The sequence below is a fragment of the Mustela nigripes genome, chromosome 1 (genome assembly GCF_022355385.1).
Source record: "Mustela nigripes isolate SB6536 chromosome 1, MUSNIG.SB6536, whole genome shotgun sequence".
Taxonomy (NCBI): Eukaryota; Metazoa; Chordata; class Mammalia; order Carnivora; family Mustelidae; genus Mustela; species Mustela nigripes.
The window spans coordinates 50,695,226-50,718,277 of NC_081557.1; the positions used below are offsets into that span (position 1 = coordinate 50,695,226).

The window sequence follows — 23,052 nt, forward strand, 5'->3', positions numbered from 1 at the left end:
CAACAAGGAGAGTGAGAGCCTTGCTGTCATTCTGCTTCCAGAAACCCTTTCTGACCACACCAGGATTGGTGAGACCGTGGAACACGGAGTCTTGGAACAAATCCTCCCCTTGGCTGAGCTGCAACACCGGTTGAACTCCCAGCTACCTTGGGTTTTATGCAACAGGAAAATGGTTAAAGTTAGCTCCATGAGTGGCAGAACATTGAACCCTGGAAACTGGAATGAGAGTATCTGTGATGAGCCAGAGATGAGATTCTGTCACCTGGGTCCCCCAGATACTTTCACTGCATGGTCTGTCTGTCCCTGCGTGGACAAGCTGGACAGGTCTTCAAGAGACAATCTGGCATGGCAGGGGTGGAGAATAAGGAGTCCGGCTGGGCTGCTAGGGCCAGAAAGAGGAAAAAGAGAAAGAGTAGAGGTTGTAGACACAACACAGTAATCGTAAAGGGAGACTTCTCTACTTAGCTCCCCATTGTTGTGGAATGACTGGGAAATAAAAGAACTGTAAGGCTTCGATGCCCACACAGGTTTGGGAAGGAACGTCCCTTATCTAAGCAGAGGCTAGAGGAAGGATCTGCTCTACTTTTATGACACGAGTGTCTAGAAATCAGAGGAAAATTTCCTGTGTGACTGGTGTTATAGTATTTGTTGTGGCAGTGAGTTTTCAGGCAACAAGGACCTAGAGGGTGGCAATGTCAGACTTTTTCCTGGAAGGGGATTTCTGACTTGCTACCACAGCAGAAAAGGGCAAGGCTGATTCACACTATCTGTTGGCAATCCTGGGGACATCTAGAAATACGGGAAGAAGAGACACAAGGGGAAAGATGGAATTTCTTGCTAGTCAAAGGCTTGAAGTCTCTGAGATTCAAAATTCTTTGAACTAATGGAATTGTGATCACAATTATCTTCATAGTCTTGTGAGATTTGGGATTCATAACTTAAAAATTGAATAGAAAAATCCTTTATGTTTTATCTATGAATTAAGAAAAGGTAGGTGCCTAGGTGGCTCAGTGGTTAAGCAGCTGCCTTTGGCTCAGTTCATGATCCCAGGGTCCTGGGCTAGAGCCTCACATCAGACTCCTTGCTCAGCGGGAAGCCTGCTTCTCCCACTCCCTCTGCTTGTGTTCCCTCTCACTGTGTCTCTCTGTGTGTCAAATGAATAAATAAAATCTTAAAAAAAAAAAGGAAAGAAAATCATTATTTTATTATAAGGGAGGAGAAACACTTAGGGCTGTTTTTTGAGATTTTTGTTCTACCCGGCTATCTGAATTTTCCACTTTTCCCTCTATTGTTATTAGCATTTGTGAGTAGGTAAAGTTACACCTGTGAATCAGGGTTCCTCACATTCTTTGGGTCCTGGAGACTTGTCGTTTCAGTGATGGCTGCTTTGACATCCTTGTTCCTTAGGGCATAGATGAGAGGGTTGAGGACAGGGGTGAGAAGAACACACACCACATTGGCCATGATGTGGGAGTCGAGGGGCAGGTCGGCCCTGTAGGCCACAGAGGATACTATGGCAGTGCATAGGTAGTAGGTACCAACCACCAAGAGGTGGGAGCAGCAGGTGGAAAAGGCTTTTGAGTGTCCTTCTTGGGAGATTATGCAAATGTGCCCATATCCTGGCACCAAAGCCAGGATATGGGCACAGGAGAGAAGCACCAGGAGAAGGGGCAGGAAGGACACCTCCATGGTGATGCAGAAGCCCATGAGGGTCTCGAACTTGGTGTCAGAGCAGGAGTTCTGGACCACAGCCAGGTGGTCACAGAAGCAGCGAGAGATGTGAGCTGTGTTGTCAAAGGCCAAGCGGGAAGTCTGCACCCCGGTGGGGATGTGTGGGAGAAGGACAGTGAGCTAGGCTCAGGCTGCCCGGGTGGCATCGGTGTGGGGGTCATGAGGACAGGGTATAGCCCAGGGGCGGCAGATAGCCACATAGCGGTCATAGGCACAGCCACCAGTATGAAGTCTTCTGAGCAGGAGAAGCTGGGGAAGAGGTGAATCTGCAGGAAGCAGGCGGGGAAACTGAGGAAGCGGTCCTCAAGCAAGAGGAGGGATGGCATCTTAGGGACAGTGGTCGTGGTGCAGAGGATGTCCAGGGCTGAGAGACTGATCAGAAAGAAGTCCATGGGCTTATGGAGGCTGGGCTCTGCCACCATAGCCACTGGGATGAGCAGATAGAGCAGGAGAAAGACAAAGAAGATAGGAAGAAAGAGGGATGTAGGCAGAGAGGGGATGCCCACCAGGTAGAAGATGGCTGAGGACTCCTCTGATCTATTACAGGCTATGGTCTCTGTGGTGGGTTACTATGGATGCCCAGGAAGTAGGGAGTGGAAACATCCGGGGACAAATCATATCTGGAAATCAGAACAATCAATGCTTCTGGAATGATAATTTTGTGATTATCACTGAATAATTAAGGTTACCCTCTTTTCTTTTATAATCAAGTATGGGAAAGTGTCTACAATATGCAACCATGTGTCACATGCTGGGTATAGAGTAAATACTTGAACAAGACAGTCTCTAACTTCATGGACATGTTTCTAGTGGAAAAAAGAGACATTAAGCAACGAATCACATATTAATTATAGTTGTGTTACATGTTATGGAAGGATTCTGTTGTCTCTGGGTGTGAGGCTCTTTGTCAGGTTACAGTGAAGGGAAACGCTCTTGATGGGAAGAATCATTCCTAATTGGAGTCAGAACCGATGGTGGCTTCTCCCACAATTGGCAGCAAAAAAGAATCCAAGACAGCATCTGTGTGACTCCATAGGACATAGGTATCTTCTGTAGCTTCAGGCTGGCTGCTGTGGCTCAGTGGGGGGCTTCTGTTTAACCATTGCATGCCCGCTACCCAGCAGGCCCCTGACGTCTGGGCACAAGTTGTCATGGGACCTGGGGGGCATTGACCATAGAGAGAAACTGGCTTGCAGTAGCTGCTCAAAGGTGAAAGAACCCCTCTCGGAGGAACCGGAAGGGATTCTGGGTTTTCAACCCACAGATCTGGGGGTTTGAGAAGGGAAATACTGATTTGCCCTCCCTGTTGGATTTGTCCCTTGGACGAAGGGCCCTGAGAAATCTATATAGATATCGATATTCCTGTCTCACTAATTCCGGTGACTCCATGAGCAGTGTCCCCGTGATTTTCCTGGAGTCACCTCCAATTTCTCTCTCTTCTCACAACACCTCTGTGTGGAAGACCAACAATGTAAAAACTGGAAAAAACATTTTTATTTTCAAATGCAACAATTTTCTCCCCAAAGACCAGAGAGTGAGCATAGAAAGGGCAGAGGGTTGGGGCATCTGGGAGACTCATTTGGTTAAGTGTCTGACACTTGATGGTGATCTCAGGGTCGTGGGATTGAGCCCCCTGTTGAGCTCCATGCTCAGGGAGGAGTCGGCTTGAAGATTCTCTTCCTCTTCCCCTCCCCCAGCCTCTCTGTCTCTCTCAAATACATAAACAAATATTTTTTAAAAAGAAAGAAAGAAAGGGACTTTCTCAGCTGCCACAGGCAACCTGCAGGGCCCCCAACCAGAGCTCAGGCCTTCGTTTTCCAAAAACAGGCTCTTTCTTCTATGTCATGTTTCCTGGAGGATCCAGAAGCTCAAGTTTTCAGGAAAGAAACTTGAGGAGAAAATACTAGGACAAAGATTTTCTGTTTCCCTTTCCATTTTTTTTTCCGTTGATAACATCAGAGACATCTATATTTCATATTTCTTTCTGAGTCTCCCTCTGGCGAGTGCTGAAACAAGACATGGTATCTGCCAATTCAAGTTCCTTTGAAATCTTCCAGAAGTCAGACCCAAGGACCTTGCCCAAGAGAGAAAGTCCTCTGTCCTAAATTGAGAGGCTTATCCCTTACTCTCCGAACCCCACCCTGGACGTTGGGCCTCTGGGATTTTCTCACACCTGAAAGAATGTGACTGCATGGCATGGGCATTTCTGTGCTCAGAGAGGGAGTTGAGGCCAACAGTCCCGGGTGAGGCAGAATAGGACATCGGGAGGCAGAAACGCCAAGGGTCAACGCCAAAGGGGTCCTCAGGGGTCACTGAGTCCAGCAGTTTTCTCTTCCCTCCTCTGCTTGGCTGCTTTGCAATTCCATCCAGAGGCGCACCTTGTCCAGATCTGTCCAGGTCTAAGGTCCCACAGCCCGTGTATCCACAGCCAGCCTGGATCCTAGTTGCCTCCATCTTGTGCACCCAATCTCTCTTCCTCATCCCTGGTCCTGGTTTATAGGTCCTGGCCTCTCTGCCTCGTTTTCCCACCCCAGCATTCTCTGTCTGTCATGGGGCACTTTATCCCTAGCCCTACTCACCGCTAGCCCTGGTCCACACGGGTATCTCCTGTGGTATCTCCATGCAAGGCCTTTTTGCTGTGGCGCCATGACCCATTAGACCCTAAGCTCTCTTCTTTTAGCCAGGTCTCTTGGGTACTTTCTTTCAAGATGGTCCTCCTATGGGAACTGTACCCTCCATCCCTCAGCGATCAACTCCCTGGCATCTCTTAGGACATATATGGGGGAGGGTAGGCTTTGTCTCTAGACTTTGCCGATAACAAGAAGAGTACCATTAACAGCCCTCAAGGGCTCAGCCCTTTATGCCAATGGTGTAGGCTTTTTATTTTAATGGGAAGTCTGACTGAAATGCATGGATGTGTCATCTTGTCTACCTGACTTGGCCTGTTGGAACCGTCTGCTCGGTTGAATTCTCTTTTATCATTCTATATTCATTAATTTATTTACGCAACAATATTTATTGAGCTCCTAATCTGTCTCGGGCACTGTTATTTGGTGTCCTGAGTGCAGAATAAGCTGCGTCTAAAGCGCGAGGGTTCTTATCCAAGACTGGGTCTTGAGATACGTGATTTTGGTGATGGCTGCCTTAACATCCTTGTTTCTCAGCGTATAAATGAGAGGGTTGAGGATTGGTGTGAGAATGGCATATGCCACATTGCCCATGATGTGGAAGTCAAGGGGCAGGTCGGCCCTGTAGGCCACATAGGCTATGGCAATGGATGAGTAGTAGGTACCAACCACCAGGAGGTGAGAGCTGCAGGTGGAGAAGGCTTTTGAACGTCCTTCTCGGGAGCTGATGCGAAGTACTGAAGCCAGGATGTGGGCATAGGAGAGAAGCACCAGGAGAAGGGGCAAGAAGGATACCACCATGGCGATGCAGAAGCCCATGAGGGTCTGGGGCATGGTGTCAGAGCAGGAAGCCTGGACCAGAGCCAGATGATCACAGAAACAATGGTAGATGTGAGCGATGTTTTTATATGCCATCTGAGAGGTCTTGACCGCTGCTGGGATGGGCAGGAGGAGAGCGATAAACCAGGCACAGGCTGCCAGTGCAGCATTGGTTTGTGGGGTCATGTGGACAGGGTAGTGCAGGGGGCGGCAGATAGCCACATAGCGGTCATAGGCCATGACCACAAGGATGAAGGCTTCTGAACATGTGAAGCTTTGGAAGAGGTACATTTGCAATAAGCAGGCAGGGAAGCTGAGGAAGTGGTCTCCAAGCAGGAACAGGGACAGCATCTTGGGGACAGTGGTCGTGGTGAAGAGAATGTCCAGGGTTGAGAGGTTGATCAGGAAGAAGTACATGGGCTTGTGGAGGCTGGGCTCTGCCACCACAGCCACCAGGATCAGGGCATTTCCCAGAAGGATGAGAAGATAGAAGAGGAGGAAAATAAAGAACACAGGGAGGAAGAAGGTCTCTGGCAGAGAGGGGATTCCCACCAAGTAGAAGACTGGTGATCCATCCTCTGATCCATTGCAGGTTGTGGCCTCCATAGTGAAGCAGAGCTGGATTTCTGGGAGATAGGCAGCTGGAACATCTGGATCCTGGAGATATCTGAAAACCATAGAAACAAAGGGCACTGGAATGACATTTTTTAATGTTTATAGTTAACATAAGCACAATCACTTACAGCCAATTCTAGTAGACTGATTGTAAGTTGTGGTATTTATCTATGATATCTATCATGGGAACCCCAAACTCCTCCCTTTCTTCTTTGGTCAAATATTAATTACTAGTTCATAATAACCTACCAGACAGAAGTCATTATGTTGTGTTCATGTGATACAGTGACGAAAGTGAAGAAAGCAGACGAAATTCCTATCTGAGAGTTCATGTCTTACTGGGAAAGTCAGATCTTAACAGTTGATTATAGAATTATAATTGTGAAAAATGCTTAGAAAGAGTTCTTCTGGTCTTCATCTTGGGTCCCATGTTGTCTGGCTTGGGATGTCTCTTCTCTCAAATCAAGTCCTTACACTTGTGTTTCTAGTTTTGCACTCACTCAAATTCTACCATCTTGCCGCCATCTTGTAAGGGCTGCTGTCTCCAAGGCTCTCCACAATTTGCTTCTGCTCACATACTTATTAAACCTGTTTCTTGCTTGTATGCCTTGAGCAGCGTTTTTTTCCACATACCTCTTACGCTACATATCTGGACTTCTATGTACGATGTAATAGGTCATGGTGGCCCAACACTTGCATGGCAACAACTAGGAAAACTTGGAGAAAATACACAGATAACATTTTTAAAAATAAATTGGAGAAACATGGCTTCCATGAGGATGAAATGAATTGGAACTCCAGAGAGGAGGGACTTTCCAAAGTGAACTGCCAAGCACCGGTTCTTATCCTTCCTAGGAACATTTGATTTGGGGACCATTGCGTGGATTGGACTTGGCCCAGGCAGAGGGACACAGATGACGAAAGGAAAAAAAGCAGTGCTTTTTGGCAGTCAAAAAAGGTTTGTAAAACAAACTGGGAATTTAAGACAATCTAAATGCAGAACAGGTTTTCCCCATGGGACAGCTTCTGAATCTGGGGGCTATGCAAAAGAGTTTGGGAAGCAGGGCTTGAAGCTTCCAAAAAAAATAATAAAGAGACTTCTAAAAGGTAGATCCCATGATGCTTAAGAGGTTAGAGGGAAAGAGCCTGCCTCCAAAACATAAAGGTCTTATCCTCAAAACATTTTCAAAATTTCTGAAGCTGTAAAAAAAAAAAAAAAAAAAAAAAAAAAAAAATCTGAAGCTCTGTGTGTGTGTGTGTGTGTGTGTGTTGAGAGAGTAGGTGGCAAGGTTGCTAAAGCTTAAGTTCAAAACCTCCAAAGGGTAGAAACAAATCTATAATGTTTCAGGGCTGAGGAGACAGAGATCCGCCATGTTAACAATCCACAGCCCAGGAGGCCATACCTTAAGAACAAGAGCAAATTCAAGTTAGAATGAATCTTATGAAAACTGAAACTGAACCTAACTCAAGCCTTGATTAGCTCAATTTTGTGGGGAGATTTGACTAGGCTGGGCTCAAGGGAGCCTTCTGGGTTGCTGAAAATATGCTATATCTTTAGCTGATCTATTTACATTTATATATCTATATTTGTCTTTTTTAAAAAAAGATTTTATTTATTTATTTGAGAGAGGGAGAGAGAGAGAAGAGAGAGGGTATGAGCAAGGCTGGGGGCAAAGGGAGAAGCAGACTCCCCGCTGAACAAGGAGCCCAATGCGGGGCTTGATCCCAGGACCCTGGGATCATAATCTGAGCTGAAGGCAGCTGCTTAACTGACTGAGCCACCCCTGGTGCCCCTATAGATCTATATTTGCATGTATATCAATATCTGTATCTGTGTCTGTGACTATGATCTCTGAATCTAGAGCTATAGCTATATTTATAGCTAGATCTATATTTGTACCTAATATTGTAGGCTTTATTACGCCTGAGTTATACCTTATTTAAACAAGCAAGCAAGCAGGCAAACAAAAACAACAGGATATTTTAAATCTTGCCTCTGTGTGTATGGGTTTTTGTCCTACTACAGTTAGAGGAATGGCAGAGGCAGCCTTTTGTTGGAGAAGTTGCTTGCTGATAGGAGTCAGGGTTAAAGGTATATTCAATCCAGTGGCAGAAAGAAAGATTGAAAGGCTTTCAAGTGTGATATGATTTGTTCCCTCTCTCCTAGTTGCTGCTGCAGGAGAGCAGGATTTCCTGATGAACGGTAGCCTGTAGACTTCCCTAGCCCCAGCTAAGAAGGTACTGTAGTAAACTGGAAACTTAGGGGTCTTAGGGGCCACTGTTGGAGAGACAAACACAGTATTCTTGTGACAGTGCCTAAGGCACAAGCCCCTCCCTCAGGGGCTTCCCTTGTCAAGGAAGGAGAGATGTGTGCTTCTGAGCACTCACAGACCCGGAGGCCTTCAACCGACTGGGTATATGGATTCCTTTCATACACAGGAACAAGTCCATGGTCACTTTATATCATGGCCTCGTTAACCTTGATGATTTCTAAAACGACTCCCTTCTTGATTTTTCCAGAACTGTCCTGTTTCTCTGACTTGTGCTAAAACCTCTCTCATGTCATTGAATCATAAGAATACTAAACCTGAAAATGGTTGCCAGATTTTTTCTTTATAGACCGAAAGGCCAAAGGCTTGCCCAAGATCACATGGGGCCAGTCAGTCACAGAACGAGGACAAGGACTCAGGTCTCAGACTCCCAGACTGGGGCTCTCTCTCTAGATCATGTCCCCTGGACAATCTGGAAGTTTCCATTTGGGAAGAGATTGGGGCAAAGTTTCTTCCTCTTTTCTTCTCCATTTCTAAGCTGACATTGGCAGCCACAATCAGAAATTTCAACTTGGGGGAAAAAAGTAGTTTCAATTTGTTCTTTAATCTCTTTAGTGTATGTGGTGGGTGGCCTGGCTTCTCCTTAGGGAGTGAAGGCTGGTAAAATGCCTTTCCCAAAAGACACATGGAACAAACCACTTCATTGTGAATGCTTCCTTGAAAGAAAAAAAAAAAATACTGTGTTCTGAAGGTCAGGCCTCAGTCCCCAGTCAGGAGAGCAAAGCTGCTGCACCTCAGCTAAAAAGAGTTCATTCTCAGCTAACAAGACCACCAGATCCAACCTGCCTTGGCCAGCTGACCAGGTTTTCCTCATACCCCCAAATGGTGCCAGCTACATTTGCCTACATGTCATTATAGCTCAGAGGAGATGATTTGGGACGATGGTCACTGAGTTAAGTCAAGCTGGGGTGTGAGGTGCAAAAATTCAGAGCCAGCAAGTCCATCAGTAGCCCCTATCCTTGCTCCTCTGTCCCACTTCTACTCAACAACACTGGTAGAGAGGGCAAATGCTGTCTGAAGTTGGGAAACAGAGCGTCTTCTCAAGGTCAGCCAACAAGTTCACAGCCAAGGTGGGTCTTGAGACCAGTTTTCTGGCTCCTGTGTGGTGTTCATAAGGATTTTTCATGAGAGAAGATGACCCCCTCACCTGCCGTCCGAGATCGATCTTCTGGCAGCCTTCTTACTCCAGTCACACGGTAACTTCTTACTCTTGCCTTCTTCTGCCTCAATTCAAATGCTCCCTCTCCCAAGAGGCTTTGCTGGTCTTGGCTGGCTTGGGCCCTCTTCTCTGGCTTTTAGGGTCCCTGTGCTTTCCTTCGTCATCACTACGATCATACTGGGGGTGGGGGTGTCTGTCTCTTTCTCTGTCCATGGGTCCACCAGGCCCAAGCACACACAGGGCCATCATGGAGCCCGACTGTTTCTATTGGAAAGTGAGCCACCACCCCTACCAGGAGCCCGGTGGTCCAGAGACGGGAGCCAGACATAGCTTTCCCAGCAGGCCTTGAGTGGCTGCTGAATCATGCAGGCGGCATGAAGGAGTCATTAGCAAGCAGAGAGTTTTAGTTTGACCATTTCTCACATAGCTAGGGCACACAAATGGGGGTGGGGAGGGAGGGTTCAGAAATGGGCTGTGGGGGACGCCTGGGTGGCTCAGTTGGTTAAGCAGCTGCCTTCGGCTCAGGTCATGATCCCAGCGTCCTGGGATCGAGTCCCACATCGGGCTCCTTGCTCAGCAGGGAGCCTGCTTCTCCCTCTGCCTCTGCCTGCCATTCTGTCTGCCTGTGCTCACTCTCTCCCCCTCTCTCTGATAAATAAATAAAATATTTAAAAAAAAAAAAAAAAAAAAAAAAAAAAAGAAATGGGCTGTGGTTTGCTCAAGGGCACACAGTAAGCCGGTGACAGAACAAGAACTAGACTCTCCAAGGGGCTGGATTTCCCCTGGAGCTGGGGATCCCTCAGGAGGAGCCCTGGCTGCCCTCCCTCCTGGGGCCACGGAACAGACTCACCAGTGAGACTGATTTGCTCCCCTTGAAAAGCACTGAGGCACTTCCCTTCCCTAAACTCCCATTTTCTCAGAATGCACCTAGGCAACAGATAGAGCACAGACTTGGGCACCACTAGACAAGAGCGCTGAAAAACATTTTTGCCAGAATTTGGTATCTGATTATTTTTGAAAAGCCCCAATGTAGCATTGTGCTCATAATCAGAAATTTCTGGACTTCCTTACATTTAGTTTGTGGTTTAGATGAAGGGAGTTCGTGTTGAATATGTATTATAGGGGTGTTTTTGGTGCTTAAGGGCACCAAAGATACTGTTTGGGAAATTTCCTTGGTCAGGAATATCTGTGAGCCACATTACAGCACTGGCGGGGGACAGAGGACGGAAAAACCACTCACTAGAGGGTTCAGCCCGATGCTACAATTTACATACATCCTCTCCTCTCAGCATCCAAGCCTGCCAGGGAGTGGTTATATCTCTTGAACAAAGGAGAAACTGAGTCCCCAAGGTCCCCAAGGTCCCCAAGTCCCCAAGGTCCATCTCTCTGGGGTGGGAGCAGAGGGTGATCTGGGGCTAGCCTGCGGCAAAGGCCTGAATCCCGCCTAGTGACCAAGAGTGCCACTTCCTGGGCAAGTTCTGCCTCTTGCCAGCTGTGACTTTGGGTCCCTGAGCCTCAGTTTTCCCACCTGTAAAAGAAGGCTTTGGAAGAGATGATCTCCTCTGGCTCAGTGAGCATCTTGGAGCACGTCTCTGTGTCTGGCCCGGTGAGGGGCCAAAATAACCATCTCATGGCCCCAGCCTCTGAGGAGGGAGAGCGAGGGCCCTGTGGCATGCTTGCCTCTCATGGTGACCGCATCATCACGCTTCACCACAACTCCCAAATCCACGCCATCCTCCCACAGTATTCCCACCATCCTGTGCCGTTCCCGTAGTCCAAGAGCAGGATATGTGCACGTGATAGAGTCTGGCTCAGTAATTGGAGCTACAGCGACCTGGGTTTCCATTCTGGCCTCACCGCTTTCTACTTTTCCCCTGAACTGCAGTTCCCTCACCCGTGACTCACAGTGTTACAGATGCCTCACTAAATATTTCCCTTTCTTTCACTGTCATCGTCCTTGTCTCTCTGTGAGAAACTTTCTCACAAAAGCATCAGCCTCTTGCCTGTGACTGCCCATCCCTGCCCGTCCTGTTGGGGTGTCTGTCCCAGAGCCACACAGACGGGGGTTGCACCCTGGGCCCCTGATTATGGCTGTACACATTCCCGGCCTCTCTGAACCTGTGTGCTTCTGGAAAACTCCAGCCCCGGCTCAGCTCACCTGCAGGCCTGATCCACATTGCTGTCTTCTGTAGCGTCACCACACTTGGCCCTGGTAGAAGAGCCAGGAAGGAGCTGGGCCACAGCCCATTAAACCCTGGAGTCATGGCCTGCTGGGGCCTTCTCCCTCAAGCTGGTTCCCCTAAAGGACTCCACGCCCGCCAGCTGGGACCACCTCCCTAGGGTGGAGTGGGGGACGTGGCCCTGGGCTCTGCAGGTAATGGAAATAGTGTCATTAACAACCCTCATGGGTCCCAGAACTTTATCACCCATGTAAGAGTTCGATTCTTTTTTCCCATCTGGCCCCACAACAGCCAGGGAAGACAGGCAGGGCCAGGATTGTCCTCATTATTTGAGAGCTGAGGAAAAATCCAGTGAAGGGAAATGACTTGCCCAGGGTCACATGAGTGGCTGCTGGCAGAGCTGGAATTTGGGCCCAAGATTCCCATTGCGGTTCAGCTGTTTAGCAGAGACCTCAGTTCTTTCCAGTGATGTCTCTTTGGATAAATCCCTTAACCCCCCGGGCCTTTATTTTCTTATCTGTGCAAAAGGGTATAACAGCATTGCCTATCCTGCAGGTTTCTGGGAAGGTTTAGGTGCTGAGCTCGGGTCTAGCACATGGTAAATGTTCAGTAAGGGAGAGCTGTTATTTGGATAAACCAAAAAAGGAAAACCCTATTGTGCCACCGGGACACACTACCATAGCTATTCCAGGAGGGACTTGCTAAGGTTCTGTGGGAAGAATGTGGGGTAGGGTGGACTGTGCCCCAGCCCCAGGAAGGGCCCAAGTTGGATCACAGCCTCTTTGTACCTCAGTCGGTCAGATTCCTTCCTGTGGCTCCATAGCTCTCACTTTCTGACTCTGTCACACTTCCACTAATCTGTATAAAATTTAAACAATTTTTAAAATTTCACTAGTAATAAATAGATCCCATTGTAAAATAGTTTAAGCAATATGGAGATTTATGGGGTAAAAGGTAAATGTTTTCTTCACACCAACCCTTCCTCATATTTCCCCTCCCCCCGACAAAGGTAACGATTTGGTGTGTTCCTTCCACACCTTCCCTAAGCATGCGTGTGTGGCGGGGGTTGGAGGGACTGTTTTGTTTTTCCTTTAACATAGAGTCATTTTGTTCTTATGGTGTCACTTATGTTCCAACTTACTGAGTCTTGGAACCTTTCTGTCTGACATACTTCATTCTTTTAATCTGTTACTTGGTATTTCATAGTATGGATATGACACCAATTATTTCATGTATTTTCAGATTTCAAAATATTTCATCATTTCCTTGCCAATGAACATCTAGGTTGTACACAATTATTGCTATTCTGAACATTATTATAATTAATGTCTTTTTAACATGCATTTTGGGGATAGGTACCCAGATATTTCTCTCAGATAGGTCCTTAGAAGTAGAACTCCTGATCCAAGCAGCAAGCACTTTTTATTTTATTTTATTTTAAATCAACTAATTACTCTATAGTGCATTGTTAGGGTCAGAGGTAGAGTTTAGGGATTCATCTGTTGCAGCAGGGACATCCCAGCTTCAAACCCTGAGACTCCGAGAACATGAACTCCAGCAATGACTGAGATGACCTTGCTGCACCTGGACCTATTGCTGCTGCCCTGACCCAGGGCAAAAGCATTTCAGCCCACAGTAGAGACTTCCAGAAGCGATGTCTGTGGACTGTAGATTTACAACTGCGGGATGTAAGATTACTAAGCCATTGGCAGCTTCCTGGAAACCGAAAGAATAGTACAGCAGAGGCTGTAGCCCCTTCTGATCGAAGGAACTTCTGAGGGCACTGAAGATGGTTTGGGAAATTTTGTTGAAGAACAAACCAGAACTTTCTTTGGTCTCTCCTCCTCTCCAGATCTACTCCTTCCAACCGAAGAGAGGAATTTTGGGTTGGGATAAATTTGTATATGTGGATCTTTGCTTCACAGCCACAAAGGCAAAAGCTGAGGGTTTTTCTAGGGGAGGAGATCTAACCAAAGAATTCCCGCAGAATCATTGGACTGTTGGTGGATTTTTGTTCTGTTTTCTGTTCCTCAGACATGATCGAGCTCCTTTTGTGTGTGTGTGTGTGTGTGTGTGTGTGTGTGAATAAAATGATAGAAGTTTATTAAGTGAAGATACAGAAAAAGCTCTCAAGAGTGAGAGGGGACCCCGACAGGGTTGCCCACGACAGAGCTCCTTAATAAACACCTATTGCCATGATGGTGTTGTATGGTGACAGATGGTAGCTGCACAGTATAACGTCTAGACTTTGCCAAATCACTATGTTATAACGTTGTGCATCAACTATACTTCTCTAAAAAAAAAAAAAAATTAACCAGGTTTGCACTTAAACAAAAACAAAAACAGGTGCGCGTGAGTGGCTCAATCAGGTAAGTGTCAGACTCTTGCTTCTTGGTGGGGTTGTGATCTCAGGCTCATGAGGTCGAGCCCCATTTTGGGCTCTGCCACAGCAGGGAGTCCACTTCGAATTCTGTCTCTCCCTCTGCCTCTGCCCTTCTCCCCCTGCTCTCTCTCTCTCTCTCTCTCTCAAAATAAATAAATAACATCTTAAGAAAACAAAGAAACCCCCGCAAACCAGCCTTTGGCAGCATGAAAAAGACTAAAGTCTTTTTGGGGTGTGACAAATGAAACTAACGACAAGACTTGGTTATTGGTAGGAAAGGATCACAGAGAAAACCACCAGCATTTGAACTATGATAGGTCAGAGAAAGCAAACCGAAACCAAGATTTAGATCCCTTTCAGGTTTCTAAGTTTATTTCGTTTTACCTACAAAAATGAGCCAAAATAGAACTAATCTGGTGGCTGAGATTTCTTTGCAAAAAGCCAACACTTTAAGACTTCCTAGTATAACATTAGGGGATAAAATATGATTTAATTTATTACCTCTGAGAAGGAAAATGTCCTCAGGTTTCTAGGAAATGATGGGCTGTTCGATAGCCATGGTTACAAATAGTCCTCAGAACTTGTTTTAAACCTGTTTAATGGCTCAATGACAGCTTTGCACTAATATCCACGTTCCTGAAAGCCAGCCAGTCTAAAAGTCAGCCACCCAGCAACACCCTCACCCCAGTAACCACACTTCCACCACCAAAGACAAACTGTTCCCTCAATACCAGCACCCCTGAAGGTCCACCAGCCCCTCCCTTCCACATCGTCCCCAGCCCTGTGTGAGATTAGATCCCTGTGTTCCTCAGAACCATATGCTGGAACATTCCCAATGCTTAAGGTGGTGGTAAGTTCAGCCTTCTGTTTTCAGGTGTGGCATGCTGGTCTCTGCCTTTGACATTTTGTATTTATGTCTCTGCAGTGCAGTCGTAATGTTCCCTCCTTCACTTTTGATTTTAGTACTTGGAGGTCTTTTCTTTTTTTTTTTTTCTTAATCAATCTACTTAAAGGTTCGTCAATCTTATTGATGTATTCGAAGACCCAGTTTTGATTTTGTCAATTTTTCCCATCTTTTTTATTTGTTTCTATTCTAATCTTTACTGTTATTTCATGCCTACTGCTTGCTTTGAGTTGAGTTTGTTTTTAAAGGAAAATGATAAAAGAATAATTTCTTAAAGTAAAAATTAGATTATCATAAATAATTTAATAAATAATCTAATAGCAATAGATGATTAACTTGAGATTTTCTTCTTTTTTCATATGAGCATTTATGGGTCTACATTTCTCTCAAAGCACTTGTTTTAGCCGTATCCCCTGATTTTGGCTATGCTATGCTTTCATTTTCTACAAGATATTTTCCCATTTTCCTTGTGATTTCTTTTTTGACCCATTGTTTTTTTTGTTTGTTTGTTTAAGATTTATTTATTTATTTATTTGACAGACAGAGATCACAAGTAGGCAGAGAGGCAGGCAGAGAGAGAGGAGGAAGCAGGTTCCCCACAGAGCAGAAAGCCTGATACGGGGCTCGATTCCAGGACCCCGGGACCATGACCTGAGCCAAAGGCAGAGGCTTTAACCCAATGAGCCACCCAGGTGCCCCTGACCCATTGGTTTTTTAAGGGTGTGCTGTTTAATTTCCACATATTTGTGGAAGCAGCATTCAGTGATAGAATTTTTATTATTTTAAAGATGTATAGAATAGTATAATGGGCAGGTTATTTAAAATATATATAGCTTGGGACCAAAATATCTAGTTTAGTAATAGTGATGGCTTTAAAGATGGAACTAGACCAGGTACTGTGGACAACGCTGGGAATATATTTGAAGAAAACATAAGAGGAGGATAAAAGAAATTAAAGTGAATCATGCTGTTTGAAACAAACAGAAAGCACAAAATAAGAATTTAACATATTATAAGCATTTTACTTAGCATCAAGAATATAAGAAGTTAATGCAGAGGAAATGGTATTACCATAAATATCATTCTTGTAATGGAATCATAATCTCATGACTACATAAGTATTTTCACTACGTGTAAGTGGTAAGTGGAACCATCTTTAGAACTCAGCATTGTAACCAAGTTTAGAAGCATTTTAAACTAGCATTTGACATTTCAGAATTCATTTTTTAGTGTTTTTTTTCTTCCTTCCTCTCCCAATAACATTGAGATATAAAATATACCATATAGTAGGCTCATGATATATGTACTTGAGATATGTCACTTAGCAGACAGATTTTATTTTCTTGACAAGAAGCATAGGTAGCCACTTGTGAGGACAGATAAATGATCAGATTTTTTTAAAAAATCAAATAATTGCTGCCTGAAAACCAGTTGGCTTATGGAATTATCCTAATGCTTGGATAAAAAAAAGAAACCTCCACTGGGAAGAATCAGTAACACTGGGACATCAGTCCCACATGCCTTGACTCAGGTTGAGCCCTGCACCCTTAGGGAGAAGTGAAATGGATTTTAAGAAAGCATTTTCCTGATGAATATGTATCTTATCCAAGCTTAACATAAGAGCTTTTCACAGACCTTAATTCTGGCAGGCAGTCATCTGATATATCCCTGGTTTGTTCCCTCATTTCCTCTTCCTGACGACTTTTTCTCTCTTCCATTCACCAATACCTCTTCCTGTTGCTATTCCAGCCAATCAGGAGAGGAGTGCACGGAGTCCCGTCCCATGTTCACCCGCCTGCCGCCATCCATGCCTGCATTCCTTCTGTCTTCCAGCCTATTCCCCTGGACTAACTCTTCATGCTCCCACCTAACGCCACGCTCCTTCTCCCACCACCAGTTTTTTTTTTTTTTTTTTTTGCTCGAACAAAAACTTTATCTCTACCAACTGTTGATTAACTTTTCAAAATCAAGGTGCAGACCAATCTTCTAATATGTTACTGTTTCTCCAAGAAAGAGCTAATATTGCTGTATTTATATGTTGTATATGTGTGTGTAAGTCTATGGATATGCTTATATTAAAAATGGAAAGAAAAACAAAAAAATGAATAAAAATAATTTTTGTAGAGGGAATGCAATAGGTGGAAGGAGCATAAATGGGGACAGGAATTCACTAAAAATGCCTTGACTCACTATTTTGACTTAAAATTGCTACCATCGTGGCTTTAAAAGACCCCCTTGCTGTTTGCTGAAATTCTCACTCTCTGCTAATGCCCTTGCTTCAAGTCCCATCACACCTGCAACTTGATCACAATTTGCTAAGAAAGAGTTTCTTTCCTTTAACATATGCCACAAGAATGTCACTGCCTGAGCCATTCACTTTTCTGAGAGTGGTTTTCCTTTTTGCCTCTTTCAGGGGCACTGTAGTTCTGTCCACCCTTTTTTGACCTATGGGATTTCTGAGGAAGACTGAGTGGCAAAGTCTTCTGTGTTTGCTTGAGTGAGAACTCCATTTCTTGACTGAGGCGGGGGTCTAAGCTAAAAAAAATCAGCACCCCATGACAAGGAGTCCATCCTGCATTCTGGTCAGCTCCAGAATGAAACTTCTCCTTCTTGATGGGAGCAGCTCAGGGCTTCTGTTCAGTCAGTCCATGTCTGCCATGTTGTTAACTCCATGAAGACTCCTAAACAAGCAGCAGCAGGTGCCATAGGTTAATATATATTTACAGGGGACATTTTTGTCTTGGATTAAACACCATCCTCCATGCTCCCACCATCCCCTGTGCTTCCCTTTGATACAGCACCTGCCACACTGTGCTATTCCTCCTCGAGTCCATCTTCCTCACTAGATTGTAAGCAAATTGAGGGCAGTGACTGTCCCGATCTCTCTCTGTGGTGTCTAGCTTTTACCACATGGCCAAGCACCTCCCAAATGTTAATCAAAGTCTTCTTAAATGGATAGACAAACAGGGAAAATTATATTGGGCAGCTCAATGCTTACTACGAATGCAAAAACCACCACAAACCATCCTACCCATGGAAACACTTGAACTGAACATTGAGAACTACCATTGCAGCCTCTGCCTGATGGCATGATGTCTTGTATTATGAAATACAGTATTCATATGGAGCCACAATGTATAAGTCTATACAGAGAGTTTGATTGTAAAGTGAACGATCGTGTCACCACCATTCAGGGGAGAATGAAACTGACAATTCCTCAGAAGGCCCTTGGTGCCGCTCTCTGATTCACATCCCTCTCCCTCTCTTACAGCAATAACTCTGATTTTTTTAAAGATTTTATTTATTTATTTGACAGAGAGAGATCACAAGTAGGCAGAGAGGCAGGCAGAAAGAGAAAGAGAGAGGGGGGAGGAAGCAGGCTCTCTGCCGAGCAGAGAACCCGATGTGGGACTCGATCCCAGGATCGGGATTTTGGGATTCCAAAACAGATTGGAAAAATATAGAGATTCCGAACAGATTGGGAAAACCTAGAGGGCGCCTAGATGGCTCAGTCGGTTGAACATCTCCTTCAGCTCCTGTTGAGTCCCGCATTGGGCTCACTGCTTGATGGGGAGCCTGCTTCTCCCTCTCCCTTTTCCTGCTGCTCCTCCTGCTTATGCTCACTTGCTCTCTCTCTCTCAGGTATGCAGTGAAACTTTAAGAACTTAGGATTTTCCAGGCAGGAGAAGGTCACATCCGTCTTCCCCATGGTCCGCACCAGGTCCTGAGCTGCCAGAGGCGTACCGCCCCAAGGCGCTCCCCAGGCAAAGCCCAAGGGGACGCCCGAGATCATGACCTGAACCGAAGGCAGAGGCTTAACCCACTGAGCCATACAGACACCCCTGATTTTCATTTTTATAATAAATATGCCTTCTCTTTTCTTCACAGTGTATGACATCTCTATCTATTGATAAAAAATGTAGTTTAGGTTTACCTGTCTTTGAACTTCATATAATTGGAATCATCCTTTCTGTCAAATAAATAAATAAAATCTTTTTAAAAAATTTGAAGATCTTTTATTTATTTATTTGATAGAGATCATAAGTAGGCAGAGAGGCAGGCAGGGAGAGAGGAAGGGAAGCAGACTCCCTGCTGAGCAGAGAGCCCAATGTGGGGCTATATCCCAGGATCCTGGGATCATGACCCAAGCTGAAAACAGAGGCTTTAACCCACTGAGCCACCCATTCATGTCTTAATAACTAACCTTTCTGTGTTCTCATCTTTATTACTATTTTAGCCTTATATTAAAAAATCTATTTGATACATTTATGAGACTGACACACTGCCCACTGAACTAAGAAAATAATTTTGACACTTTAAAGAAGATAATTTTTCTATTTTATCTGACATTTTTCTTTCCACAGAAGTGTTGATTTTATAACTTAGTCTATCATTAATGGAAATGGAAGCCTCGATGGTATATTTTGGGCTCTACTCTAAGTCATTCCTCCTGTCAAGAAACATTTTTGATGGCATTCTTTCTTTTTAGCACTGGTATTTTGGAAGAAGAATTACCTACATCTAAGGATAAAGGGTCTCCAGAATGCCCTGGGTCCCAGACACTTGTTGTGCTGGTGATGGCTGCTTTGACATCCTTGTTCTCCAGGGTGTAGATGAGAGGGTTGAGGATAGGGGCGAGAAGAACACACACCACATTGGCCATGATGTGGGAGTTGAGGGGCTGGTTGGCCCTGTAGGCCACAGAGGCTATGGCAATGCGTGAGTAGTAGGTACCAACCACTAAGAGGTGGGAGCTGCAGGTGGAGAAGGCTTTCAAACGTCCTTCTCAGGAGCTGATGCGAAGCACCAAAGCCAGGATGTGGGCACAGGAGAGAAGCACCAGGGGAAGGGGCAGGAAGGACACCTCTACGGTGATGCAGAAGCCCATGAGGGTCTGGGACGTGGTGTCAGAGCAGGAGGCCTGGACAATAGCCAGGTGGTCACAGAAGCAGCGAGGGATGTGAGCTATGTTGTCAAAGGCCAAGCAGGAAGTCTGCACCCCAGTGGGGATGTGCAGGAGGAAGGCAGTGAGCCAGGCTCAGGCTGCCCGGGTGGCATCGGTGTGGGGGTCATGAGGACAGGGTATAGTCCAGGGGGCAGCAGATAGCCACATAGCGGTCATAGGCATGGCCACCAGGATGAAGGCTTCTGAGCAGGAGAAGCTGTGGAAGAGGTGAATCTGCAGGAAGCAGGTGGGGAAACTGAGGAAGCGGTCCCCAGGCAAGAGGAGGGATGACATCTTGGGGACAGTTGTCATGGTGCAAAGGATGTTCAGGGCTGAGAGACTGATCAGGAAGAAGTCTATGGGCTTATGGAGTCTGGGTTCTCTCACCACAGCCATAGGATGAGCATGTTCCCCACCAGGATGAGCAGGTAGAGGAACAGGAAGATGAAAAAGATGGAAGAAAGGGGACCACCTGTGGAGAGGGGATGCCCACCCAGTAGAAGATTGGTGGAAATTCTTTTGATCCATTACAGGTTGTGGCCTCCACAGTGAGACAAAGCTGCCTGCCAGCATGACAGGCAGCCAGAGCTTCTGGAAACCAAGAGTCTGGAATGAGGAATCCGTAGACGTCACTGTACAATTATTGCAACCCAAATGATTTATGGCCAAGTTTAGAGGACTGTGGTACCCTCCAATACTGCTTCTTCCATCTTAACCCACAATTCCCTCTTTCCATCTTCCATCAAGCATTCAGGAGGTACCTACCTACAATGGGCAAGGCTGTGAGAAGATGAACAAAGCATACTGCCTTCACAGGGCTTACTTAACGTTCTGGCAACAGGCTGATATATTTAAAAGATAATACACAGTTTTCTGGTTACAACCGTGATAAGTACATTGAAAGAGCTTCTCGCATGACCTGAGAAGCAGGTGACTCTTATTGTCTCAATTTAATTTAATTTATTTATTTGACAGAGAGATAGAGAGTGAGCCCAAATAGGCAGAGCGACAGGCAGAGAGAGAGAGAGGTAGAAGCAGGCTCTCCGCTGAGCAGGGAGCCTGACTCGGGGCTCGATCCCAGGACCCTGGAATCATGACCTGAGCTGAGGGCAGCTGCTTAACCAACTGAGCCCCTCATTGTCTCCATTTTAAAGGTGCCCCTCGTTGTCTTCGTTTTAAAGGGTTAACCCTCAGTTGATCAAAATCCATTCTGACAAATCCAGTCACCATTTTTTTTTCTCACACCCTCACCCCGGTGAGGCAGAGTAAGGCATCTGAGAGGCAGAATAAGGCATCTAAGAGGCAGAAATGTAGAGAGTCAAGGTCAGAGGCCATTGAGTCCAGCTGTTTACTCTGGTCTGCTCTGCTGCTTTGCAGATGGGCGTACAGATGCTATGACCTGTAGGACAAGTGCACATGGCTTCTCACTGCCAGGCGGTGCTGGACCATCCAACAGGCTCACCGAGCATGTGCAGGCTCACCAGCAAAGCAGGGGCACCAGAAATAATTTCTGAAACAATTTTGCATTTGATATTTCCAAGCATCGTTCAACTGGCCCATCCTAGGAGATATCCAAGTTTGGCTGGATCTTCTTACACTTAATTTACAGGTTCGGGTTCTTGTTTTACTCTGGATTATCTAGGACGTGTGAACGATGCAGGCCCATGCTGCGGGTCCGAAGGGTGGTATTTCCTAGGGCACAGAACTTACCACCGGAACTGGCGAGGCTCTTCCCTGTCTGGATTGTCCTCTGGCCAATTACACAGCTGGACCAAAGAGCCAGTCACCAGAATGCACAACCTGACACTGTCCTTCACGTCCATCGCCCCCTCTCATCATCCAAGCCTGCCAGGGAGCGGTTATGCCCTTTAGCCAGCGTAAATCTGAGGGTCTGTCCAAGGCCACGGCTGGTGAGGAAGACAGCAAGAGGATGTCCTCAGCCCCGCTGGGAAACCAAGAGTGTTGGTTCTTGGACCAGCTCTGCCACTCACCTGCTGTGACTTTGGGTCCCTGAGCCTTGGTTTTCACATCTGGGCAGTGAGGGCTTTGGAGGAAAAGATCTCGGTTGGGCTTCCAATTCAATGAGCTCTAGTTGGAGGGTCCCCTCTGTGGTTGACAGATCAGATATCACAATGGTCCTTGCCCAAAGGGAGAAGGTGGGAGGAGCACCTGGGTGGCTCAGTCTGTTAAGCATCTGTCTTCAGCTCAGATCACAATCTCCAGGTTCAGGGATTGAGCCCTGTGTCTGGCTCACAGATCAGCAAGGTGGCCGCTTCTCTTTCTCCCTCGGCTCTTCCCCCTGCTTGTGCTTGCTCTGTCTTTGTATCTCTCTCAAATGAATACATTTCAAAAAGAAATCTTAAATAAAACAAAGGGAGAGGGTAAGTGCTTTCCTGCCTAGTGGGTACCTGCTGTCAGCCAGATTCTTTTCCTTCATCTTGTCACGTGGACCTTAGTGGCCAAGTGTGTGGACTTGGGAATCAGAAAGGACCTGATTCCAATTTCAGCTCCTACTTCCAGCAGTGTGACCCTGGGCAAGTCACTTCCCTATCCTGGAGCTTATTTCCCTCATCTGTGACCTCCTGGGTTGTTGTGATCCTTATGGAGAGAACGCTTAGACAAGGCTTACGTGTGACCCTAGAACACGTAGGGATCAGAGCTTGCCCGTGTTTCTACTGGTGACTGCTGTCATCAACCTTGCTCTCCTGGGGGAGAGGCTTGGCCAAGATAATTTCAATCCCACCCAGAGGTGCACCTTGTCCGGATCTGGCAGGCTAGGTGGTCTAAGATCCCATAGCCTGTGTATGCAACCCAATCTGTCTTCCTGATCTCCAGCCCTGGTTCTACATCCCTCCCCTTATATCATTGCCCCTGTCTCTCCACTCCAGTCTTTGCTGAGTTTTGACACTCCCTTCCTCCCCTGCTCCCTCACCTGTCAATCCCTGTCTCCTTGGTATCTTCTGTGGCGTCTCATTTGTGTCTTCCAACTTGGCCTGGCAGGAAAGCACCAGGCAGCCACTGAGCTGTGTTAAGCCCTCCAATCCCTCCTTCAGCCAGAACTTCTGGGGCTCTCTCCATCAAGATCTCTCCATCAGCTGCTAGAGGGCTCCTTTGGAGCTCTTTGCCCTCTCATCACCCAGGATCAACTTCTTAGCTCCTCCTAGAGCATGTGTTGAGATGGGACTTACCTCTGGGATTTGCTGAGAATGAGAACAGCTTTGTTAATAGCCCTCACGGGCTCCAGAACTTACAGCCAATGGGACAGCTTTCATTGACATTATTCTCTCTGGTCTTCAGAAGAACCAGAGGGGACAGGCAGCCCAAGAGGAGGAAACTGAGGTCCAGAGAAGTGAAGGGAG

General features: G+C 46.2%; 1 protein-coding gene and 2 pseudogenes across 1 annotated transcript in view; all 3 read right to left on the reverse strand.

Annotated features, from left to right (window-relative positions):
- Positions 1 to 1,317: 1,317 nt before the first annotated feature.
- LOC132017389 (olfactory receptor 2AT4-like) lies at positions 1,318 to 4,185 on the reverse strand (annotated as a pseudogene).
- Positions 4,186 to 4,811: 626 nt separating this feature from the next.
- LOC132017478 (olfactory receptor 2AT4) overlaps positions 4,812 to 23,052 on the reverse strand; it is a 111,628-nt gene continuing 93,387 nt past the window's right edge. The window contains exon 3 of the mRNA XM_059399287.1: positions 4,812 to 5,844. Within this exon, the coding sequence (XP_059255270.1) occupies positions 4,812 to 5,844 (1,033 nt within the window). The remainder of the gene's footprint in view (positions 5,845 to 23,052) is intronic.
- Positions 19,202 to 21,516, reverse strand: LOC132026606 (olfactory receptor 2AT4-like; annotated as a pseudogene).